This window comes from Tursiops truncatus, chromosome 17 (assembly GCF_011762595.2).
Source record: "Tursiops truncatus isolate mTurTru1 chromosome 17, mTurTru1.mat.Y, whole genome shotgun sequence".
Classification (NCBI taxonomy): domain Eukaryota; kingdom Metazoa; phylum Chordata; class Mammalia; order Artiodactyla; family Delphinidae; genus Tursiops; species Tursiops truncatus.
Genome location: NC_047050.1, coordinates 64149743 through 64175995, shown reverse-complemented (window position 1 = coordinate 64175995; position 26253 = coordinate 64149743). Strand labels below are relative to the sequence as shown.

Below are 26253 nucleotides of genomic sequence, written 5' to 3'. Positions count from 1 at the left end.
GGGAGCCTGTTAACTCCTGCATCCCTCCCAGAGTTTCAGGCTTTGCCCCGGCACCAAGAGTCCAGACGGGAGGCTGCCTGCGGGGGAACTGACAGAAAAAGCGCTCTTTCTCCCTAAGAAACAGTCTCACAGCCATGGCCATGACCAAGTGTCTTATCTGAGCTGTGAATAAACAACAAGGACAGAGAACAGTACCCTGACTCATTTCACCCTTTCAACCTCTGCTCGAGGGTGTGAGGGGTTCTTGTCCTGTTATCTCATGGGTGGAGGCTGAGAGGTCAGGGACTCTTGCCAAATCCCAAGGCCAGGCTTGGGGCCCTGGACAGGGACTCAGCCCAGGACAGAAGCCCTCAACGCCCTGTGTGTCCCCTGGAAGGTGTCAGCCAAGCTGGCATCGTTGTGAGGTCCAAGCGCATCTCCTGCAAAGCTCCTGGGTCTGAGAGGGGAGGGGTCAGATTTTATCTGTGCTCCCTCGCCACTTCCCCCATCAGCCAAAGCCCAAGCTTTGAGTGGCTCTCAGTTGGTTTCCCTGGGGGAGAAAAGGATGACACAAATGACTGTTTTTCATTTCCCAGACCCCACCCAGTGCACTTTTAAGATGTGGAAATTTTATTAAATCCCTGGGCACAGCTTCTTTTTACATGTTCTGTGGTTTAACTGTCCCTGGGTCTTTTTGCTTATGGTTTGAACCTTTTTCCCTCCCTCTTTAAACCTGAGAGTTTTCTTTCTCCGCTGTCTCTTAACTGCCCCAAGTGCTAACATTCCTAGTATTTGCTGCAGGCCTTGCGCACTCGGACAGTACATGCGTATTGACCCGCGTCCAATGGCTCCCTCTGCGGGCTCAAGTCCCCAGTAGGAGTCTGGGCTCCCATCCGCCCGACCTCCCCTCACTCCTGCCCCACTGGGACCACATCGGGCATTTGTTCCTGCTGCTGCCCATGACCTTTGCTCCCCCCCGTCCATTCAAATTTGTCCCTTCCTCATGGCCCAAGGTGAGTCTCCTCCCCGGTCCACAAAGTCTTTTCTGACCACTGATGCCCACAGGGCTTTGTCACTCCCCTTACATCCTGAAGGACTGTGTCTGCCTCACCGAGCTGGTGGCACAGTTTGACTCTAGAATTACCCTTGAAAAAAGATGTAATGAATTATAAAGACACGAATGTTTATTTTAGAAAACTGAACTACCCCATCCTCAAACCTGGTCCAAACTCCCCAATCCCAGCCCCCCAGGTAACCCATTATAAATTGGTTGGTACTTTGCATTATTTAATTTTCTTCATTCACACACATTCAAATGAACTGTCTTGAAAGCAGGAACAGGAGCTGAGGCAGGCTTCCCTGGTTCCCCAAGCATCCAGCCAGGCTTCGGCCATTAGTACTTAATTCCTTCTACATGCACTGTCCCCCTGGCTCTGGACAGCCAGCCCCAAGAGCAGAGGGTAAGACCTCCTTTTCACAGGTGAAGCTACAGAGACACAGCAGACTTCATGGAGTCACCTGAGGTCACAGAGCTAGTGAGAAAGAGAGTGAAATTGGAACTGGCGTCTTCTGACAAGCCCAGCTGTTCTGGGAAAAACGCCGAAGGATGCTTGACTTCCCTAAACCTCACTCCCCGAGTGCCCTGCTCTGCAGAGCTGAGGTTAGCAAAAAACATGTTGCAATCCCTCTTCGCTCCGGGGGCAGCCAAGCTGGGGTTCTCATCTGTGACTTGATGTGGGCCCTGGGTGGCGGTCTCTTTCACGCCTCCGGTTCCGTGTCCACCTGGGTGAATCATCAACCATCGGCCAGCTGTCGCCTCACCTTTAGCTCGGTGCGGTGTGAAGCTTGTTTTCTTTTGCTGGTATTAAACAGTCACCTCTGACATGTGGTGAGATGCAGGACGTTGCCTCCAAGGCAAACACGGATCCGCAGGAAAAAGATTTGTAGAATACAAGTGCTCTAGGGTGCCAAGAGCTGGTTTCTCCCTATGAAGCTTCCACGGCTGGCAGGGATGTCACCTGCCTTCAGGAAACAGATGGGATGTGTGGGTAAGCTCCTGGTTACTGACTCGGGGGAGAAGCAGGAATGCCTGGCTGAGTGCTGGGGGCATGAACCAGACCAGGCAGCCCCAGGGGCCCAGAAAGCCCTGTTCCTGGGCTCACACTTCTCATGTGAAACTCAGCACAAACCTGGTCCCGGGCCATCTCTCTGCAGTGCCTGCTGAAATCCCAACCACAGTGGGCGGGCGGGTAGGTCTTGATGATTAATTACCAGAGCTTCATAGTGGTGTCAATGTCCTCTCAAGGGACTTGATTTCAATGCTGGCAGCCTGTGGAGGGTGGTTCTTAAGAGAACCCTGGTGAGTGTGGGAAGGCTCTGGGCCCTGGCCTGGACCCCTAGCCCCGCTCTGTGCAAGAGTTTCCCAAAGGGCCACTCGGGATGATTGTAGCTGCTTCAAGATACCCATTTCTTTTATTTCAAGAATTACCTATTTATTTTAATATGTTTTAAAAGATACTTAGCACATCAAACCCACAATTTCATGTATACTATTACTTAGGAGGAGGCTAAACATTTTTTTTAAGTTGGCTTGATTAAAGTAAAAAAATTAAGCAAATGATAGTACAGGTTATGAGAGTGTGGCAAAACTAACGGAGGAGCTGGAACAATTGGCGTTTGGGAAACACTACTTTCTGGGAGAATCCGATATTCATGCCAAACATAGGGACCAAGCCTAGATCCAGATGAGGGGATGGTTAGAGATTTCTCTCTCTGGAACCACATGAGTCCATTTCCAAGCTTTCAACGTGCATGAAAGCTAGATTGGTAAGGGAAAGCCAGTAAGATGGGTTTTTTGTTTGTTTTGGTTTAATTGAGACTTTACAGTATATGGGGCCCTGGGGGATAGAGATGAACAGCTGCCACCAAGTGGGGCAATTAAAAATAGTCTGCAGTGAAATCTGAATTGGCAGGGAGGGCGGGACACGCACAATCAGGATGAAGTGGGTCATCAAGCTTTCAACTCAGCAGATGATTTTTTTTTTTTAAGTAAAGAAAGAAAAAGATGTACAACTCTTTGTATTTACCTACGGTCTTTTTTTGAGCTTTTGACATAAGAATGTGGTGTTTAGATAGCTGCAGCTCTACTGTGTATACATGCCATTCTGTTTGGCTTTATTAACCCAGCATGAATTCATTTGGGCCTTTCCTTATATGTCAGATGTCTACAGTCCTCATGTGAAGTGTGAATCACAATCAGCTGGAGAACTTGTTAAAACGCAGATTCCTGGACCTGCCTCCCAGGATTCTGACTCAGTCGTCATCTGCATTTTTAACAAGCTTTTCAAATCCCTGGATAAAGGTGTTCCTGGACCTCCCTTTGAGAAACCTTGAAGCTTGGGGAATATACACGGTCCAGATGTGGAGTCCACCCTCAGAACCCAGTCGAGGGAGGGAGATGAGACACCACAGTAAGTCACAAGGTAGAAGGTACCCAGTGCAGCTGGAGAGCATGAGATAAAGTGCAAGGAAGCTCTCACCACCATCTCCAACACCCAGGGGTGCTGAAGCTTGACCCTCGGTTCTGAGAAGTTTCCACACTTTTGCTGGATTGTATTCCAGCCAACCTTGAATTACATATTCATAGTATTACTTCTACCTCTAGCAGAAGAATCATTTCAGTGATGTGGGAGCTTATCTTTCATTTTGGTGAAGGGTAGTGGGGAGGAAAACACTTGTCTTGGATAGAAATCAGACTCGGGTTGCAAGAACTTGGTGCTCTTCCGAAGCTGTATGGAGGTGACATGCAGCCTGAACAAATACAGCCTCGCGATACCCCACCCTCTACTGCTTACCAACGGAATAAAGAAAGACGTCCTGAAGGCTCCTCTGAAGGAAGTTAGAGATCTTGTGAGAGGCTGAGGCAAGACCAAGAGCTGGGACCTCCTCTCACAATATCTGATTCATCACCACCCACCACCCCTCCTTGAGGGCCCATGGCCTAATAAAAGCGAGTTAGACCCAAGTGTTAGAAGACTCTGGGGACTCCATCCGAGAGGATCTGAACCACTAAGGCTGGTTCCTCAGGGACTTCACACACTTACTTCATGGTTTGGCCCAGGACTTGGTCTGCCTTCACCCAGCAGTTCTTTCCTGTCAAACCACAGCCCTGACACAGGGGAATGTGCTTTGGGGGTTCTGGTTCCAACCCCGGCCCCATCACTCACAAGCTCAGAGACCTGGGAAAAGACTTCATCTTTGGTCATCAGTTTCCTTATCTGAATCCAGGGCAGTTGGGAGGATTAATGGGATAATGTATGTGAAATGTGTCAGATGAACTCTGACAGATGCTAACTACCATGGGTCTGGGAGAAACTTTACCTTCATTAATTTATGCAAACTCCTTCTTATTTAATCTTCCAAGGACATAGAGAACATTCTTCTTTTTTCCAAGTCCTCTTTACTAATGAGTGAGCATCTGTGAGGTGCCAAGGCTCTGTGTTAGGGGCTGGAGATGTGTGAATACAGCACACCCCGCCAGAGGATGCCCCAGAACTGTGGGAGAGAGAGGGCCACGACAGAGACAGGTACAAGTGTCCACAGGGCTGTAGACCTTCACCGTGCCCTGGACTCCTGGGTGGTTGAGTGAAGTGTTCCACCCCTGTTTAGAACAATGCTTTTGAAAGCATAAGATTACAAAGGAAACCAATAATACTGAAATATAGTTATGGAACCATTTTGAAAAATGAATTTGTGATCTAGTAGATATGGTTCTCTTTTAACACAGTAAATGGGATCTAGCAGATTCAGCAAGTACTGTGTTTTATTTCTTCACTTTTTCTGCTTCCTATCTATCTTCCTTCCTTTGGGGGCTCCAAATACATGTGTGCCAGTCTGCTTGATGCTGTCCCTCAGCTCACTGATGCCCTGTTTACTGTGACCTTTTTCTCCCTGTGTTTCCACTGAATAGTTTCTATTGCTGTATCTTCAACCCCACTAATCTTTTCTACTACAGTGTCTAATCTGCTATTAACCCCACCCAGTGTAATTTTTTTTTTTTTTTTGGCGGTATGCAGGCCTCTCACTGCTGTGGCCTCTCCCATTGCGGAGCACAGGCTTTGGACACGCAAGCTCAGCGGCCATGGCTCACGGGCCCAGCTGCTCCGCAGCATGTGGGATCTTCCCAGACTGGGGCACGAACCCGTGTCCCCTGCATCGGCAGGCGGACTCTCAATCACTGCGCCACCAGGGAAGCCCCCACCCAGTGTAATTTTCACTGCAGATATATTCTTTTATTTCTAGGAATTTGATTTAGCCATTTTTATATCTTCCATGTCTCTCCACAATATTCTGTGCTTTCCTCTACCTTTCTAAAGCACATGGAGTATATTTTTCGATAGCTCTTTTAATGCCCTTGCCTACTAATTCTATTATCTGTGTCATCTCTGGGTCTATTTCTATTGAATAATTTCTCTCCTCATTACGGATCATATTTCCCTGCTTCACTGCATGCCTGGAACTTTTTCACTGGATACCAGACATTGTGAATTTGACATTGCTGGGTGCTGGCTTTTTTATTTCTTTTATATTCTTTTAAATATCTTTGAGCCTTTGTCTGGACACTGTTAATCAGAGACAGTTCCATATTTTTGATCAGAGGTCAACAACCTGCAGTCCAGGGACCAAATCTGCCTTCCCTTTCTGTTTTTGTATGGCTCATGAGCTAAGGAAGGTTTTTCTGTTTTGAAATGGTTGAAAAAAATCAAAGAGAATACTTTGTGATGTGAAAATTGTATTAGATTAAATTTTCAGTGTTTATAAATAAAGTTTTATTGGCACACAGCCACGAGCATTCATTCCCGTACTGTCTGTGGCTGCTTTCGTGCTACCATGGCAGAGTTGAGTGATTGCAACAGAGACCAAGTGATCTGCAAAGCTGAGAATATTTACTGTCTGGCCCTTCACACAAAAAGTTGCCTACCCTTGCTTTTGAGGCTTGCTTATAAGCACTGTTAAGCAGACAAATGCATCCTTTAGTCCAGGGCTAACTCTGCCCCACTTTGGCTGGTGGGAGAAGGAACATCTTAGGCCTGTGTGAGCTCTGGTTTTTGTTCCCGCTGATCCTCTGGGAGGTTCTTTCCCAGCCTCAGGTAGTTTCCTCACAGGCACGCGCTGATGATGACTCAGCTGAAGACTCCAGGGGGACCCTCTGCTGGTCTCAGAGCTCAATCTCTGAGCAGCTCTCTGCTCTGCGCATTCTACCTACTTGGCCTCCCTGATCTTCAACTCTGTCTCCTCAACTCAGACAGACCTCCAGGCTCCAGCTAGGTCCCTCTCCCTCGACGGTAGCCTGGGAACTCTTTAGGCAGGAAGCAAGGGCAGCATCCAATGTCTGAAAACCACAATTTCATACATATTTTGTTCAGGTTTTTAGTTGTTAAAGGTGGGAGGTAAATCCAATTTCTGTTAGTCCATCATTGCCAGAAGCAAACTAAGTACTGTATTTTAAAAGAAGAGATGAGTATAAATTTATCTTTACAGCAGCAGGAATGCTATGTGAAAGTGTCATTTTTATTGGTGATGAAGTCAGATACTGCTAATCCTCCTGGCGTTCACTGCCTGCATTCGTAATTGTAGGGAATCAAATTCCGATTAGAGGTTAGTAAAAGTACAGATGTCCTTTTTCTCCCCGTACTAATTTGTAAACCTTCTGAATTTTGTTCACAGTCTCCTGGGGATCCATGGTTTCCTGGATAAGAGCTCTTGTGCTGAGACGCTTACAGTAATTTTTTTCTTCTGAGTACCAAAGAACTTTTAACTGGCCCTCTTACGGAGCTTATTGTCAATTGTCCTTGCAATATTTCAAAAAGCCCCATGTTTTGTGTAAACAGAAGCCTCAGTTTTTTTTCTCCGTGGGCAAAAGCATCCCAGTGCCTTCCAGCATAGCATCCACGTTTCATCATCCTGAGCCTTGTTTGTGCTGATCTCTGGACTCATCAGTGTCGCCGCATTCCTTGTGAACTGTGGGGACCGTTATCAGCTCAGGGCCCACGCAAAGCCTGACGGCCAGAGTCTTCCCTGACTCTGAACGGCAGCTTTTCCCGTACATTCCAGCAGCCTTCTGACTTCTTTCTTAACAGCACTGCACTTCTGGTTTGTATTCTGGTTATGACGGAGGATGGTCCTTGGGCTGCGCTTCCTTTCGTAAGTGTGTCTTGCCTTTTCTTTTAAAACAAATTCTGTATTTGTTCATGAAAACAAATCCCCACTAAATGTTCCTTTTAGTGGTCATAAACGTTTATGGTCTTGTTATAAGTTTGGGTCATTCTGCCAACCACTAAATGGTTACGGGGTCGTTTTTGGAGACTCAGTTTCATCCTTCCCAATGGCAGGATGAACAGAGAAAGGAACTAGCCAGGGTTTTCGCTCCATTATACTTAAAAAAATAATAAAAGTAGCTAATTAGAACTATTGATTACTATTAGTGATCACTGCGGATAAAATGAATCTACAATTGGGAGATTAAGACATAGAAACAGGTAAAATCAAGTTCCTTATTGTTAGCAATCCTATTTAATCTTATCCTCTCATTAACCCTTAACAGATTTTTTGTTTAAGTAATTGCTTCTTTTTTCTTGGATTTCTTGAGGCTTGAATAGAACTCTTTTTTATTTCACGTTAATCTTTAAGATGCAAAATCGATTCTCAGAATATTGATAGAGATGTGGTTACCAGCTGAACTGGGGGCATCAATGGCTGTTACAGCTGTCCCGTCTTTTCAAATGACCAGGAGGAAAGGCCTCCCCTCCCTCTCCTGTAAAGCAGTGCCCCCCTCAGTTGATTTATATCATTTATACCCCATAAAATTCACCTGTTTTAAGTGTTGGATTCGATGACTTTTAATAAATCTAGAGTTGTGTAATCCTCACCACAATCCGGTTTTAGAACATTTCCTTCACCCCAAAGCAATTCCATCCTCACCTCCAGCCTCAGGCCACCAATAATCTACTTTGTCTTTATAGAGCTATCTTTTCTGGACATTTCATGTAAGTGGATTCATACAATATTTGATCTTTGTGACTGGCTCCTTTCACCAGCATCATGTTCAACCATGTTACAAGCATTGATACATTATTCCTTTTTATAACCACATAGTATTCCGTTTGTATGGACCCACCGCTTCTGTTTAGCCACTCACCAGTTGGATATCTGGATCGGTTCCACTTTTTTGCTATTATAAAGCATGTTCCTCATGAACATTTACACACAAGTCTTTGTGCGAACATAGTTTTGACTTCTCTCGGGTAGATACCCAGGACTGGAATTGATGGGTTGTGGGGTGAATTCATGTTTAACATTTTTTTTAAAAGCCAAACTTTTCAGTGACTGCACCAATTTGCATTTCCACCAGCAATATATGAGAGTTCCTGTTCCCACTCAGATTTAACTGCCTTCCTTTCAGAATAGTTACCCCCTTCCACAAAGTTTGACACAAGCTAGAAGGCAGATTTCCAAAACATAACAGATTTCCAGTACCACTGGGTTATCCACCCTCAGGATTTATCCCCCATATCCCAATCAGAAGGTTTCACAAACTTTTTTTTTTTTTTTCACAAACTTTTGATTAACTTATTTTGAATCTTGTGACCTGATTTACTAAAACACAATTTTTACTTACTCAATAATTTTCCTGTATTTCCTTTCTTTGTGCTACTGTCCCCCAAACATGGCACTCACATAAGCCTTTATGCAATTTATTTTTTTACATATCTGTCTACCCCAACTAGACAAGAAGCGCTCTGGAAGGAATATTTTTGTATCCAAAGTGACTAACACAAAACATGGCATAAAGTGGGCCTTAAAAAGTGTTTGCTGAATAAATACTTAAAGATGCAACATACACATTGGGTTCAAATATACTCTAATATCCAAGTCAGCTTGTTTTCCTTCAAAAGGGCCATATACTTTGCATAGGACTGATTCATTGAAGAGGAATCTTAGGGTTTAAGAAAACCTTGGCAAGAAGTCCAAACCTTTTGGCTTATGTGACAAATCTGAGGGCTGGATCAGTAAAGTGACTTGCCCAAGGTCATCTGCATGTGCTGGTTAGGAATATGCCATTACTTCTGGAAGAAACCCTGCCATGAAGAGAGCAGGTGAACTGAAGTGTTGGGGAGACAGAAGTGGGGCTGGTCTGTGGGTAGAATCCTGAAGGCCAGGCCTGAAGTTCATTCGGTAGGAAAGGATATAGAATTACCCAATCAGTATTCTAGTAGATTAACATGGGAGGGGGCGGCTGTGAGGTGGGAGACCAGCTGGAAGGCTAGAAAACAGCCTAAGTGCGAAGCCAGGAGGGAGGGCCTGGACTTGGTGGGGTGTTTGCAGAGGGGACGAGGGGAGGAGCACAGGGCTATGCAAAATGCACCCGAGACTGGAAAACGGTGCCCCCCTCCTCCCCCGCCGGAAATGGCGGTCTCAGGAGCAGAAATAAGGAAGATGGGATAGAAGTGCAGGTCTGCTGACCATTTATGCATCCTCTACGGCCCTGGGGCAGGGAGCCCAGTGGGAGCCCAGTGGGTGAGAGCACTCCCTCTGCACTCATGGTTCCATCCCAATATAAGCTCTACCACCACCACTCACAAGCCAGTGACCTCAGGCCAATGACTTAATGACCCCGAGCCTCAGTTTCCTCATCTGTAAAATGGGGCGATAACGCTTCCCTCTAGGGTTGTAGGGAGGATTCACTTAGGTGATATGTTTAAGGCACTTAGACCTGAGCCTGGTGTGTGGCCAGCGATCAGTTCCCAGTGGCCTCGGTTCCCCCAGTCCTGTAATCTCTCTGTCCTCACAGAAAACTTGAGTTGAGGCATGTTCAGTTGGGAGCAGTGCTCCCAGCAGGAGTTGCTTCAAACTGGGCACTCCGTGTTTGAACTTCTATATAAGGTGAGAGAGAAATCATCTGATTGTTTGGAGTTTGTGGTAATGTTTTAAACTTACTCAACTGGAAATTTCTTAAAGGAACTAGCAATTTTTTTAAAATGCCATGTTCACACAATTATCCAAGTCCTAAACCAGGCATCCGAAAGAAATGATTTAGCTACAATATCTGGTGCAGTTTTCAAATGTCACTCATGGGGCCTTGGGTGATCTCAGATAAGACTGGGGCTGCCCTGCGGAAAAGGGGATTGAACTCCCACCTCCTCTTTGACTAGAACTGCTCCCCTTCCAGCTGTCATATTATTATTGGGTTTCTCAGTAAGACAAATACGATTTCATTTGAAGAAAAGGTTTCACTTTTTTGGAAAACTCTTGTAATGGTAATTTAACAAATACACCAGATTGATAATGACAACCAAATGGTGAATCTTCAAAGATAAAAATAAGTTTTATATAAAACTTCAAATTTGTTAATTGGCTGGACAAGTATATGTTTCTGGAGACTAAAGAAGGAAAAATGTCACAGGATACAAATACCTTTTCCGTAGTAGAATGGTGTTTGCATTTTTCTAACCGATATCAGTGTCCACACCAATATTCTGGAACCCTCTTTAGAAAGAGTAGGGGAAAATGCAAATCCAACCTTGGGCAAGCATTTCATGCTTGCCCCTGTCTGTTTAGGAAACAAATTATTTCACAAAAGAATCACATTCCATGAAAGGTATGTTTGTTCTGGCTTAAACATAATCATTTCCTCTGGAAGTCTGATTCAAGTAAAGCATCTTAAGAAACTCAAAATTAGCTTGTAGACAACTGAATGTCATACTCCTTTCTGAATTTCATGAAAGTGTTTTCAAAATTAATTGCTCCATTTTAGACTATGCTTTGAAACTCAAATGTGTTATTATCTCATGGCCTTTACTGCCTATTAGATATCAAATCCAGTTACTTCCTGCATTTTAGTGAACTTTTTTTTTTGCACAAACATGTATATGCTTGTTTATTTACAAAAGGTTCCATTTTTAAATGTGGACTCTGAGTATATTTTTAGATTCTAAATAAATCGATAGGGAGGAGGAGAGCATACGATTAAGAATCCAGGGCTTCCCTGGTGGCGCAGTGGTTGAGAGTCCGCCTGCCCAGGCAGGGGACACGGGTTCGTGCCCTGGTCCGGGAAGATCCCACATGCTGCGGAGCGGCTGGGCCCGTGAGTCATGGCTGCTGAGCCTGTGCGTCCGGAGCCTGTGCTCCGCAACAGGAGAGGCCACAACAGTGAGAGGCCCGCGTACCGCAAAAAAAAAAAAAAAAAAAAGAATCCAGACCCTGGGGCCAGATGATCTAAGTTCCCATCCCAGCTCAGCCACTTACTAGCTCTGTGACTTTCCACGGGTCACTCCACTTCTCTGTGCCTCATTTAGTGGGAACGATAAAGTGGGAATGATAACTGTACCTCTCTCATCAGGCTGTGAAAATTATAGGAGTTTATATGTAAAGTGCTTTGAATAGCACCCGGTGTACAGTAAGTGCTCAATAAACGTTAGCCATTATTAGTTATTCTTGGTTTCCTAGTGTAGTCAGGGTATGCTTTGGTAGGTTTAATTGATTATTCTAGTTGATAAAAGGCTGCTATGTAGACTGTGAATCGATTAGCACTTTTTATACAAATGGAATATATATCAATGGTATTCAATTTAAAGACCCTGCTGGTAATAAGTCTACAGACTTTCGGGGCTGAAGGGACAGTACAGAACATCTTATTCAATATCTTTGTGTCGTGGCTGAAGACCCCCCAGCCCCACGGGGCTGAAGCCACTTACCGAAAGCCACGGAGCAAGGCAGAGAACAGCCAGGATGTGGTTGCTTCCGACGACGCTTCAGGATCTCAGCAGGCTGCAGCAAAGTTTCCATTATGGCATCAATTATCATCGCACTGATAAGCCAGCTACTGGAGCATTCTGTGCCCATCAGAATGACAAAAGCATTTACATATTTGGAACTGTCAATATACAAAGTAAATATAGGTAAGGAAGCCGGCTTTGCTTTACACCCTCATGCTATTCTTTACTATCCTGATAGAAAATGCTTGCAGTTGGGGGTGTTTCTATGTGTTTGCATTTCAAACATGCCTTGCAAGACATTTTTTTTGTGAAAACTATAATAAAAAGCAGTCTGAAGGATTAGAAATACAGAAGCCTAGCACCACCCAGGCTTTACCACTGGAAGCATTTACACCTCGGGAGGCGCACAGATAGGGCACACGCAGATAATCAAAGTTTTATTTAAAACTGCAGAACACTTAAAAATAAACAATATAATATGCTTGAATGTTTACTGTAACATAGAAAAAGGCTTTCAAATACACTAAAACCTTCAATTTTACCCCAAAGTATGCTATGCAGCCAGTCGAAGTGCTTTGACAAGCATTCCTCTCTACAGATGGCTGGGGTAGGAGGTAGGCTGCGGAGTTCCCTGCAGGCAGGTGGTCTTCCTAGTCAGACTGACGACGTTTTTTCTTGTGGCTCTCAATCGCCCTTCTCAGCACCTCGTCCTGGATGAGATCAGACATTCTCACGTCTGTGTGGCTACAGCCAATTTTCGGGCAACTGTGAGGGATGAGAAAATCAAGTCAGGCCGCTTCACCTTAATGCCTTCAGCATAAACTTCTCTCACATGCAAGAATTTAAGTGAGGGCATTTTTTTTTTTAATTGAATGAAAGATTCTTTAAATTCTATAGTGTTTTACAATTTTCAAAAGTTTCACACAGGTGATTTCATATAATCCCATAATAACCCCTTGTTTTTCTTCTCACCCCTATCTTGCCCCTCCCCCTCCCTCTCCCCACCGAGAGCCACGAGTTTGTTCTCTGTGAGTTGGCTTCTTTTTTGTTTTATTAGTTTGTTGTATTTTTTAGATTCCACAGATAAGTGATATCACACAGTATTTGTTTTTCTCTGACTTATTTCACTTAGCATAACGTCCTCCAAGTCCATCCATGTTGCTACCAATGGCAAAATTTCATTCTTTTTTACGGCTGAGTAGTGTTTACGTGAGGACATTTTACCAAAAAAGGAGCACACTTAAAAAATCAGGACCGATGTGCGCTTATTCATTTGTTCACCGGGTCATTTGTTCACTAAGCCAGGGCCTGTCCAGCACTGGGGGCAGGGCAATGCCCACTTCACAGCGCTCACTTTGCAGTGGGGGAGACAGATCTTCGCTAACTCAACTGCATAGATGCTTGCTGTGAGTTCACGTGGCATTAAGTGCTACACAGGCTAAAAAGCAGGGTCAAGGGAGAGAGTGTGAGCTAAGGGGCTTATCTAGAGGGGGTCAGGGCAAGGCTCACTGGGAGGTCTTATCTAGAACAAGGGCTGCGTGAGGCTCGGGCTGGGGCAGCAGCACGTGTAGAAGTCGAGGAGATAGCCGCTTGGTGCCCCGGAGTAAGAACAAGGTCAGTGTGGCTGGAATGCCCAGGGCAAGAGGGAGGGCATTTGGAGACTTGGTTGGAGGGCGTGTGGGGCTTTGGATTTTATTTCAAATGTGAAAACAATGGAGGGGTGGAGATAGGGGAGGGATGGGGTTTGGCTTACATTTAGAAAACACGATTCTGGCTGTTTAATACAGAACACAGGCAGAGGGGAAGCAGGGGAGAGAGGGGGGTTGTGCAGCAGCCAGCAGAGTGAGGGCAGCTTGGATGAGGATGTAGCAGTGAGCAGCCTTGGGATACAACCGGAAATAGAACCTATGGGACTTGCTGATGGACCCAATGTGGAGGGTAAAGGAAAGAGCTGAGCTTTGTGCAGAGTCTGGCCCCAGCTGAAGGGGAATGGTGATACCCTTCATCTCCATGGAAACAACGGGAAAGCCGGGAGAGGATGGAGTCAGGCAGGAGTCCTGGTTGCTACATGTTGCCTCTGAAATGCCCACTAGTCCTCGCAGTGGAGAGACTGAGTGGGCTGATGGGGACTCAGGGGAAAAGCTGTGGCTGAAGAAATCAGTGGGTGAGTCACGGTTCTGTTTACATGTGGTCTCCTCTGAAGGCAGTGGGCTGGATGAAGTCACCTGATTTCTTCTCAACATGAACCAGACTCTGGTGGAGTGCCCAGTTTTGGAGTCAAGCCAACCTAGGTCTGAACTCTAACCCCAATGCCTACTTGCTCATTATGAGACCACCGGCAACTCACTTTACCTTCTGGAGCCTCTGTGTCCTCAGATTTACAATAGGGCAGAAGCCCAATCTCACGGGGCTCCAGGCAACACAGTGCTCAATAGCTTTCATTCCCTTCACCATCTCCTATGACTATCCCCAGTCTCCTGATGAAAGCTGCTGATCTGTCTATAGACTGCACACCTCCAACACAGACGGGCGCACATTCGTGCGTTCATTTGACCCTCTTATGTGATTGGCCCTGTGCTAGTTCCAAGCACCCAGCTGTAAAATACAAATATAGGCTCCTGCCCCACACAGAGCTCTGGCTCAGTGATCTGAGACAGCCCTCCAAAAAGCACAGATCAAAAAGAGCAAATTCAAGACAAACGCTATAAACCAGAAGGGGAAGAAAGCGGATCATGGGAGCTCCAATCTGTCCAGCGGTAGAAAGCTCCACAGTTCAACACAAAAGTTACATTTTCTCTTGGTCTTTGTTTCTGGCCCAAGCCCTCTTTATATTAGAGGAGCATTAACCAATGTAATGAATAGTATGCTTGCTAACAACGTTTATATTCAAAATACTGAAATGTGTCCTGTATGGCTGGGGACATGTGTTAAAATGTGATTAAAGAAAGGCAATCATATGAAAGACGATGGGGGTGATTTGGCCCAGGTATGATGATTTGGCTTTGCGTTAGGGGAAGGATTGGAGGTGCTTGAGAAATGCTTTACACTGGTTTACAACACCCTGCTGTCTCAAAGTGAATTCTTTCTTTCAGTATGAAAGTAAATAAGGTGAGATTATGAAAAGGATACAGACGCTTTCCTGACTTCAGCAAAGGCAGTTTTCATCACTTCAACTTCCATGACATGGAAATGCAACCTGAAGTCGGTGGCTGGGATGACCCTCCGTTAATGCTTATCAACCCACTGATCATTCTCACTGACTGCCAGGCTGTAATCTCCCCCACTTCACAGAACAAAGTCTTTAATACCAATAGTCAGACAGTGAATAAGCTGCTTTAGGGAAGTGGAGAGGGAGGTGGGGAGGACTTCCTGATGACATCAGTGGTTTTAGTCAGTAAATGAGAGCATTCTGAGAATGTGTGATGGGATTAACCACACCAGTCAGTTGCAGAGCTGGCGTGCACATTAACCCAGGGCCACCCGTGTCAGACAAAGAGGTCTGAGCTCACTTAGGGTATCAGCCCAGGGGACAGAGGTATTAACCAAAAAGCCCTCCCAACGGGAGCCAGACGGCCTAAAGACACTACAGGCTCAAGGGTGAAAAAGACCTGGGCTCAAGCCTCCTGGCTGTGACACTCTGGGCAACTGATGTCATTAATGGGCCTCAGTTTCTTCCTCTAGGAAGGCAGAGCATAGCATTGCTGTGAGAATGAGTAGGATGCGTGCGACAACGGTCCAGGAATTCACTCAGGTGCTCGATAAGCTGGTTCCTGCTCTAGGACACAACTTCTGTTCTCTAGAACCTTGTGGAGAAGAGCCGGGCCCACCTACAACGCTGGCAGGAGGCAGGCGTTGTGGGAGCACAGGGGCGGGGCACCTTGCGCAGCACAAATGGGGGTTCCAGAAAGGCTTCCCGGAGGAGAGGTCGATGCAGGAGAACCTTGTTTCTCACCCCGTCTCAATTAAACAAACACAAGTTTCTAAACTAAAGAGGAGAAGACAAGGTCATAATGACATGATACTGAATCAGGGCACTCCTCCTCCGGAGAAAGAACACTCTATAAGCATTAGTGCATTCATCCCCTCGACATCCTGGTGAGCAAGATAGGCGTGGCAACACACAGTCTTAAGCTCTCGTGTCATTACTGTGAAAGAGTCAGACCTACAGGCCTGGAAGGAGAGGCTGGGTCCTGAACTGGGGTCACGGACAGGGCAGAACATTCCACTGCAGCAGCGGGCAAGCGTGTAAGTGTCTGCTGAGTGAAGGGACCAAGTCTTAGAGGGTCCCAGAGGCTCTGGGGACCCTAGGCCTCAGCATCAGCTCAAAAGTACAGGATTCTGGGTCTGACGAGCTCCTGGATCTGGGCCCCAAGAATTCCAAAGTCCAGCCCAGCTCTAGAAAGCAGGTCTGGAAATGTGAGTGGGATGGATTCCCACCATACCTAAACACAGAGTGTAACTCTATCCTACATCCTCTGAGTCTAAAATAATGTGTCACCAAGCAGTGAGGTAAGTAATACAAACATGAACAGTCTTGACCTCAATAACCCGACTGCTATTTGTTCAGCGCGCTATAGTCCAAAAAGAGCTTTCTCCTGAGTGCTTTGCTTCTCCACTGCCAAGAAATTTGCTGGTCCAGGCCTAGACTGGAATTCCCCACTGTTCCTTTGATACTGAAATTCTGTGAGATGTCGCTATTTCCATTTTACAGATGAAGACACTGAGGCCCTGAGAGGTTAATGGACTTGTTGGTAAATGGTTAAAATAGGGTCTCCAAGCGCAATGCTGGAGTTCTGCTATTCAACGACACCTTTCTGTTCAACTTAATTGTACTCTCCGTGCTCTTAAATGTGACTGTTTGTTAATATAGCCTCTGTTCTTAAACAAAAAAGGAAAGAAATGACTATGGATAACAGGAAATATCTTATTAAGATGAAAATCATAAGGCAGCTTTATTAGTAAGATAATAAACAGCCTGGTTATTAAGAGATGTGTTTTAAGGAATTATTCTAACTATTGTATTCAGTTAGGGCTAAAGTCTCAACAATGGAGACTTTAAAATGGAGTCAGTGCCAGTAACACAATGTAACTGGAACTCCTGTCTGACAAAACATAGTTGGAACCAACAAGGAGGAAAAACTGAGATTTCTCAGACTGGATGTGTCATAGACATTTTTAAACAAAGGGAAGCCAGAACTGCTCATCGCCCTAACTTGTGTCCTGGGAAACAACACTAATTCGCGTTTAATCAGGAACCTCTGGAGCAGGATTTGAAGAGGCCCTGGATTCTAACCTGTTGCCGAATACAATGTACCTGGCACTCCAGCACTGGCTCCTGTGATACCCAACTCGCTTATCTCTCATCCCTTCTCTCCTGGCTACGTCTCAGACTGCTTGCTTGGAGTCTTCTTCCTTTGATTGCCCTTTCAAAATGGCAGAATGCTTTTTTGTGGGTCTATGTTAGGTGCTGGGGGAACGCGGTAAGCAGAGCAGAGCTGGATCCTGGCCTCGCATTGCTCAGAGCCAGGCCAAGGTCCCGTCCTTGGGGGTTCTCAGCTGGCTGTCACACCTGGTCCAGAGCTGTACCTGTGCTGCTCTGACTCCTCTGTATCGATAACCTTACAGTCAACATCTCACACTCAGAGCTCTCTCCGAGCTCAAACACCCACATTTTCTGTGCCTCCTGGATACCTCCAGATGGCTGTATTGCTAGGACCTCAAACTTAGCATGACCCAAACTGTGCCTCTTATATGCCTTCCTAAATGTGTTCCCCTTACGACCTCTCTGTCGGCTAATGACATCGCCATCCTTCTAGACACCCAGTTTAGAAATGTCAGTCATCCTTCCACTTGTTCCCTTCAACTTCCGGCTCCCAAATTCTGTCCATCGTACCTCCACGATCGTGTTCCTCCTCATTTCCCTCCACCTATGACTGCTGCCTCAATCCCAGCTCTCATTATCTGTAACTTAATCTACTGCAAGAGCGTCTGAATTGACATCTTCACCTCATGCCTTTATTCATCCATCTCTTGAACTGCTACTGGAGTAACTTCCTAAAAGCCAGGTTGACTCGCCTTATTCCCTCAAAACCCTGCAGTGTTCTCTCATGCCTACAGAATAATGGTGGCAAGAATGATGATGAGGATAATGATGATGGGGGATAAAGTTTACTGACCATGTGACAGGTACTTTAAGTGCTCTACATATATCTATTCAAATTCCAAACATACCAATGAGGCAATTACAACTATTATCATCAATTTATAGATGAGGAAACTAATGAAATCATGACATTTAACACCCTCTACAATGAGTATAGAATAGAGAGAGAATTTACATACACCATTCCCCTATTGCTATTGTCCAGAGCATCCTTCTAATCACCGGCTAACACGCAATAACTGTTGCTGTACCTACTATCCCCCAAGTGGAACAGACTCTGAATAGGGCGAGCCTCTTGGCTAGAAAGAGTCTTCTTCACCATTCTCTGAAATCCTTCTCATTTTTCAAGGCCCAGCAAACATAGTACCTTCGCTGTAATCCTTCCAGGCTTCCTCCACTTGGACTTAACTGTTCTTAACTAAGCTATGAGAACCTGCAGAGTTTGCGGAATCTGCACCCGAGTTATAGAAGTACGACAGAAAAATACCCACCTTTTCCAAATGACGGGTGTTACTCAAGTGCTTCCAAACATCATTTACAATTCAAAAAAGGCAAAGGACATTAGAAAATCAAAGTATGTAATCAAGAAGATGCACTTAAATGTGAGCCTGCTCTGGGAGTTGCTCCCAGCCATCCTGGGACTTGGGAGAAATGTGCTTTTGTATCAGTGCCTGCCCTTTTCAAATCTGACTAGAGGAGAATGTCACAAACTTTAAGGAAGAAGACCTGTGACATAGAACTATCTGGGAATACCTATTCTTAGCAATTATGTCAACAAATTAAAATTTTGTTTTTCAGAGACTAAACATAGAAAAAAGGAGAAAAAGAAGCCTTAGAAGTCCAGAAACAAAGAAAATTACACTCACAAGGGAAAATGAAAGGTTCCTTAGGGAAATATGGTATCTCAGTTGTAAGCTGGAAAGTCAAAACAGATAAAAATGTGCTCAAACAATCTCGATTTTGTAATCATTAGGCAGTTCTTCTAGAATAAATAGGGCAAACTACTTGACTGAATGACCATCAAGATATCTGCAGTCTCAAATGCCCTATCTTTAAGTCCACACCCAGATGAGGAGTGGTGGGGAATTCCAGTTCTAGGTCTGGACCAGCAAACTTCTGGGTGATGGAGAAGCAAGCCACACATCAAAGGGACTGTTATCACAAGTCCATTGAGAACTGGTCACACCTGCAATTCCATTCCTTCGACAAATCTGTGATAAAAGCATAAGAAATGCCAACCAAGTCAAAGCTAGGCTAGCCAACTCAGGTTTCTAGGTTATTACAGGAACTGAGCCATGGTCCCCCAGGGTTGGAGCATGTGTGTGTGTGTGTGTGTGTGCGTGAGAGAGAGAGAGAAAGGGGTAGAAATATATATATAAAAGAAAGATTCTCTAAACATTCCAATTAACATTTTTTTTCTCATTGCAGTCATCCATGAATTTACTTAAACCATTTGGGAAGTTATTTATGTAATTAAAGATATGAAAGGTTTTCCCAGACAATCAAATCTTGATCATCAAGACCAACTGGATACGAATTCTTATCTTAGGATGATGACTTAATATTTTTTTTAAACAAACTCCCTGTATTGCAGGATGCAAAAAAAAAAAAATTATTTTTTTAACCATTCCTTCTTGTTTGGGTAAGTGCATATAGAAAGGGGAAAAGAAATCTCTCAGTATCACAGTTCTCTATTTTTTTCAGGCTCCAGCACAAATTCATAAAAATTCCTATTATCTAATGATTAACATTACATCCAATTCCTTTTTCTCATGTTCTGAAGGTGTGGTTGAAGCTCCTTTAGTTTCTTCCTGAACAGATTACTAATTTGTTCCCTCATGTCCTGTTTTTCCATGTTGACACGATCCCTCCGGCTGAATGGACTTCAGGGGAGAAGTTTAAATGCCTTTTCCTCCAGCGTGAACGCACTGCCTCGGACTGACCACCGCTGGGAAGGTGTCACTTCCCTTCCCGCGGCAACTCACCAGGCCTTTTTCTTCCGCCTGTGCTTGGACTCAATCATGCGAACAATGGCTTCCTCTTCATAGGTGTGGCCACACACTTTATTTTTCACTGGCTTCTTCATTTCCAACTGCAATCAAGGAGACATCAGGCTTTCAGGAATGATAGTGATCAGCTTCCAGTAACTTCTCCAAGCCAACAATTATTTGGCACTATGTTTGCCTAGACCTGGGGCTTCCGAGGTTTAACCTCCCCATCTCATGGCTCTAGATAACTCCTAGGGCAAATGACCACATCAGAAAATGCAGGGAGACCAGTGGCACCAATGACACTTGGCCTGTGGGCCAGGAATTTACTCCTAGATCCCTAAGGGCATCACTGACTGAAAACTCTTTCCCAGGTATACTCTTCAACTCTCATCCCTTTCCTTTCCTCCCTCCTCAACTCTAGACATGAAATGAAGTCAGAAAGCAAACAGGAACCCTTTGCCTCTATGAAGTGAATCGCTTTTTCTTTCAGGGGAAGGAGGAGAAAACAGTACCTGTGTAATGGGGCAGATGAAGTTGGTCTGACTTTGGGTCACAATCATATCTTCATCAACTCCTTCTGTGCCGTCAGCCTCTCTGTCTGCTTGAAGACCATCTAGAGGGAAAAAAGGGAAGTTGCTGAGTCTCGTTGGTCTAACATGTCAAGGACAGGAAGGGATGGAAGGGTCTCTTTGGTGTTAGCCCCTGTGCTAGGCGCCTGGATGCATATTGACTCTTCTGCAGGGGAGGCAGGACTCTGCCCATGTTTGGTAAGGAAACAGATTTGGAACAGCGAAATAACTTTTTCAAAGTTACAGAGAGTGAATTTGTGAGGGAGTACTGTTCACTAATCAAGAATGTGGCTTTGGAGTCAGAAGGACGTGGTTATCTTTGTCACTTCCAGCTGTGAGACCTCGTGCTAGCGAGGTCTGTTTTTAACGTCTCTATAACTTTATTGCAGAGATTAAGAGGTGAAGAATTTAGTGTGCTCTGCATAGCTCCTGGCACAAAGACACATTCAATAAATGATAGTTACTGTTGGACGATACAGCGATTCTCAAACTTTTTGGTCTTAGAACCCTTTTGTACTTTTAGAAATTATTGAGGATGCCAATAAACTTTTAAAATGTGGTTTATATTTATCAAGATTTGCCATGTTAGACATTAAGACTTAGGAATTTAAAAACATGTATTTATTAATTCATTTAAAAAGAACAACCCCATGACATGTGAACATAAATGACATTAAAAAAATTAAAAGTAATTATATTTTCCAGAACAAAAACAAGTTAGAGATAAGAGTGGCATTGCTTTACATTTGTGAAAATATCTTTAATGTGTGGCTTAATAGAAGATAGTTGGATTTTTTTTTCACGGTTTGCATACTATATATTTATTTTTTCGCCAGTCTAAAAATAATGTCTACACATTTAATTTCTGTCCAGTAAGAAGTGATTAGAGGTTTAAGAAGGCCTAGTTTAAACAATTTCAAAGAATGAAAATAAGTGAGCAAAATTATATTTATCCTAAAATGTGTCTTTCCATCCACTCCATAGTGTAATGGCTCCTTGAGGCAACTTCCAACAACAATGATGTTTCTGATGCTTTCTATGGTGGCAGAGAGGTGAGTATCACGGTCTGCAGGGCAGAGCAATAAATATAACTCTAGTAATCCATTGTACATCGAAAGTCAGGGAATACTTCATTGGAATTATTCTCATTTGGGGGGATGAATAAAATTAAATCAAAGGACACAGTACCTGATAAAGGAGCAAAAAGCTTGTAGGCTTTGGTCAAGGAAAGAAGAGGGCCTAATGAGTGAAGAACTTCACTCATGAGTGAAGAAGAACTATATATTATAGTTTTCTTCCTTCAGTTTCTCAACTAGATTCCATTAGTGGAGTTTTCTAAAAGATTTGGAGGAGATTCCAGTTCAGATATTATCAAAGATCATCATAAGGTAGTTGGATTTTGATATCTGTGTATATGTGTCTGGTCTGTCGTGATATCACATCACATAGCCTCTGGAAAAATTCACTTATGAAAAGAAAGAGAGTGAAAAGGGCAAATGACATCTTAGTATTATTATGAAGATAGTTTTGACCTTGTGGGTACCCTGAAAGGCTCTCAGAGTACCCTAGGCGTTCCTGGCCCACACTTTGGGAACTGCTGAGTAAATGAGTGGTAGGGCTAGCTTTGAATATAACTTATTTGATTCTGATATCTGTGTTTTTTTCATGGTCCTTGCCCCTCACCAAGGGAAACTAGATAATAGATGGCTTCTGAATGGGGTACTGAGAGAATCTCATATGAAAGCCTTTCCTTCTGGAGAAGGCAGACTTGTCATTCTGCACTGAAATCAAAGATCAGTAGTGTTTTAAACACAAGTGTGACAGTGCAGTGACAGTGTAGTCCTTCCTCCTCCTTTTTCCCCTCCCTTTCTCTCTTCTCCCTTCCCTTCCTTCTTTCATTTTGGCAAAATATTGAATATAGACATTAAAAAGTGCCTCGCTTTTAATGTGTGAGGGAGACCCTTTTCTTAAGTTGAGATGGTTCTGCACATCTTTTAGTTCCTACAACTGCTGGCCCTGGCCTTCCCCCTTGGCCAGATGAAGTATATGCTGGAGAAGTACTACTGGGGACAGGAAAAGGGCCACAGAGCACTTGTTCAAGGTCACCCAGTGAACTTATGGCTGAAACCCAGGGATTCTGCCCCCAATTACTCTGTTTTTTTGGTAGGGGTTTCTCTTTGTTTTAGCAACTAGTGCTATTTATATGCCAGCTTGTTGTATTTTCTTAGAGAAATGTCCCCCAAACAGCGCTTATTCCTTGAAGAAGGCAAGAGTGAAGCCCTCAGAGCTTAGGATTTCCCAGACTGAGCGTTTTCTAACCATTGGTCATTAAGGTATGATGCCTGGGGCCTTTCAGCTTTTCAAGGGCCGATAAAAAGGTCTGAGACCTTGAAAACCATTTACTGGTTTCAAAACAGGATAACTACAAAACGGAAAATAATTTTAAAGGTCTACAAAATGTAATGTTGGGTTAACTTCATTAATTGTTGATTTGGTAATCAAAAATATTTCCTTTGGAAGCAATATATACGCTGGATTTAGGTTTTAATTTAATAATTCCCAAGTATGCTAAGATAATTGCTGAGAAATTAATAGCCAATTATAGGTTAAATCACTTACTTGTAGCCAACCGTTTTCCAAAGCAAAATTGTAAAAATATCTTCAAAAAATTTTGCCAGCAATAAAATTATATTTAATGTGGAAGTTGCCATAGTTTAGTATGTTTGCTGTGATGTGAGTTGCGGCTTCTGAAATAATTTTCCTTAGATCTATGAAGAGTCTTTGTGCTTCCCAGGACCTGTCTTTGGTATGAATAGCGCAAGAGTCAGACTCTTAAAAAAGAGTCCTCTTATCAACCCAATGATTCTTTTTTCTTTTTTTTTTTTTTGCGGTACTCGGACCTCTCACTGTTCTGGCCTCTCCCGTTGTGGAGCACAGGCTCCGGACGCGCAGGCTCAGCGGCCATGGCTCACGGGCCCAGCCGCTCCGCGGCATGTGGGATCTTCCCGGACCAGGGCATGAACCCGCGTCCCCTGCATCGGCAGGCGGACTCTCAACCACTGTGCCACCAGGGAAGCCCCAACCCAATTATTCTTCACGATGGTTCAGGAAAGTTGGACAGGTAAGGAGAAAAGTCAAGGAGCAGAGCTGAGAGCTATTCTGATTCTCTGATTCACTTTCCAAAGCCTCCTCTTGCGGGCTGCTGCCGCCCATTTCTGATTGTGCGTTTGACAGTCAAAATAAAAGTATCTCTTTGTCCATTTCTCACAGGGCTTCCTCTGAACTGATAGATTTCTGACTGCATACGTTATACTGTGGAATTCACCAGAAAATCTGTTGGATGAATAACAGGGTTCAGCCAATGTGAAAGACTGTGGGTTTTTTTTTTTTTTAATTTTCTATTTTTAAATTTCAAAGAGTAGAGGAAGCAAGAAAGCACAACTCAAATGCAATGCCAACCACTAGGGAAGGCTGAGTGGGGAACTTAGAAGCTGTAGGTGGCTATCAACAGCAGCGATCACGAAAGAAGAAGGTGACATAAGTGAGACTGGGAAAGAATGCCAATGGTGAGTAATAGCCCACGGACCGAGAGTCTAAAAAGAGAAAGAGCCGCAACAGCTAAACTTCTCTTGAGCTAGAACATTTCCTCACCCGAAATCTATATTTATAGAAAGTGATATGAACGTTGGGATTCTACAGTGTGCTAAAACAAAAGGTCACATCTGGCAATAAATGTCACTTACACTAATCTATACAAAAAGACAAAACTTTTTTTTTTTTTTTTTTTGCGGTACACGGGCCTCTCACTGCTGTGGCCTCTCCCGCTGCGGAGCACAGGCTCCGGACGCGCAGGCCCAGAGGCCATGGCCCACGGGCCCAGCCACTCCGCGGCATGCAGGATCCTCCTGGACCGGGACACGAACCCACGTCCCCTGCATCGGCAGGCGGACTCTCAACCACTGCGCCACCAGGGAAGCCCAAAGACAAAACTTTTTGATAAGCCCGCTGAAAGGAAGATTGGAGAGAAAAAATACAGATCGTCTACTAGAATCACAAAAGTTTTAAACTGAGGTTATTTATCCTTATTCCCTCATCTATTGGAGAAAACGGAGATCCAAAGACATTATAGGTTTTGTCCAAAGTCAGGCAGGGAGTTAGTACGGTAAATCAATGTATAGCTCTACTTTCTTGGCCTGCTTAATTTGAATACCAAAACCAGTGTATAGGTTCTGGGAGCCATCCCTCCCTCCCCCAGATTATTACTTTATTACTAATAATACCTCAAGTTTACTGACTGCTACATAGCAGCTACTATGCTAAGCACTTTATATACATTATTTCATTTAATCTGCACAAAACACCCATGAAGAACAACTCTATTGTTATTCCTACTGAATAGACAAGAAAACTGAAGCCTCCACAATATTTTTAAGGCAAAAGTAGAAAATATCACCATTATAATAAAGAAGTAAGCAGATTCAATCCGTTTGTTATTCAAGAGATCTCAAAAAGAATTTCTGATTAAAAAAGGAAGAACAAGATGATGAGTCACACTGTTTTCCATCCACATAAACACGGCATATGCTGTCAGAAGTATACGCACCAGCTGTCAGCTTCCGCCCAGATGGGTCTCAGACCCACACCTAACATCCATGCCCGGGGCCCAGGGCACCCAAGCGAAGTGCTGAGGAGGGAAACCTGGGCAGGAACTAATATCTACAGAGCACCCAGGAGGGATGTATCAGGACTGAGTTAGTAACTTGAATGGGATGTTTTTTGATGTCATTAAATAAAAATCAAAAGGAGAAGACATGAAAATGCTTGTAGTAGTAATTAGGTAAACAATCAAGGATTTCCAAAAGTCTATGAATATTCCCCAGTGATGTGAGGTTAGGAGGTGGGGGAGGGCATTTATTGGATCCCAAGATGTGGGTTCACGGTTAGTCAGTGATGACTGTCAGTGAACAGCTAAATCCTCATCTCAGTCATCCTCTTCCTAGGTGCTTGAGCCCAAACCTTTGGAATCTATCTATCTATCTATCTACCTACCTATCTTATTTATTTTGGCCGTGCTGTGAGGCATGCGGGATCTTAGCTCCCCAACCAGGGATCGAACCAGTGCCCCCTGCATTGAGAGCGTGGAGTCTTAACCACTGGACCGCCAGGGAGGTCCCTGGAATCATTCTTGATTATTCCTTTCCCTTCATTCCTCACATCCAAACCACTGGCAAGTTCTGTTGACTGGTTCTCAACTATATTCCCTAAATCGAAATCTAGCCTCTTTTCTCGATTTCTACTGCATCTTAGTCCAAAGCACTATGGCCTTCTGCCCAGACCTCTTCAGGAGCCTCCTAACTAGAATCCCTGCTTCTTACAGGGGGCACGACCTCCACCCCTCCACCCCCGCCTGCTTCTTACAGGGGCCTACACAGCCAGCTCCTCTGACCAGTCCCCCTCTCACCCACCGTGCTCGAGCCGCACCGGTCTTTCCTCTGCTTCTGAACATGCCAAGCTCTCTCTCGTCTTCGGCTGCTATCCTAACCTGCCTGGGATGTTCTGCCCTCCGGATCTTTGCTTGTGCTACTCCTTCTTGTCATTTTACAATGTCGGTTTCAATGTTATCACTTTGGAGAGGCCTTCTCTGACCTCGTAAACGAAAGAAGACACCAGCCCTCCTCTACCCCATCGCTCTGTTGTGACTGCACAGAGCATCTCTTTAAGGGCTACTTTCTTGTCTGTCTCCCTCTCTTCTACTCTCTGTCTTCTCTGTCTCCCTC

General features: G+C 44.4%; 1 protein-coding gene across 4 annotated transcripts in view; it reads right to left on the bottom strand.

Annotated features, from left to right (window-relative positions):
• Nucleotides 1-12177: 12177 nt before the first annotated feature.
• NSMCE2 (NSE2 (MMS21) homolog, SMC5-SMC6 complex SUMO ligase) overlaps nt 12178-26253 on the bottom strand; it is a 224350-nt gene continuing 210274 nt past the window's right edge. For 3 of the 4 annotated variants that reach the window (XM_019932013.3, XM_019932014.3, XM_019932015.3), the window contains 3 exons: nt 20420-20520; nt 19902-20008; nt 12178-12518 (listed from right to left, as the gene is read on the bottom strand). In XM_019932013.3, coding sequence (XP_019787572.2) covers nt 12404-12518; nt 19902-20008; nt 20420-20520 — 323 coding nt within the window. In that variant the 3' untranslated portion in view covers nt 12178-12403. Of the gene's footprint in view, nt 12519-19901; nt 20009-20419; nt 20521-26253 lie in introns of those variants that run through there. The other variant, XM_073794742.1, reaches the window with a different exon arrangement.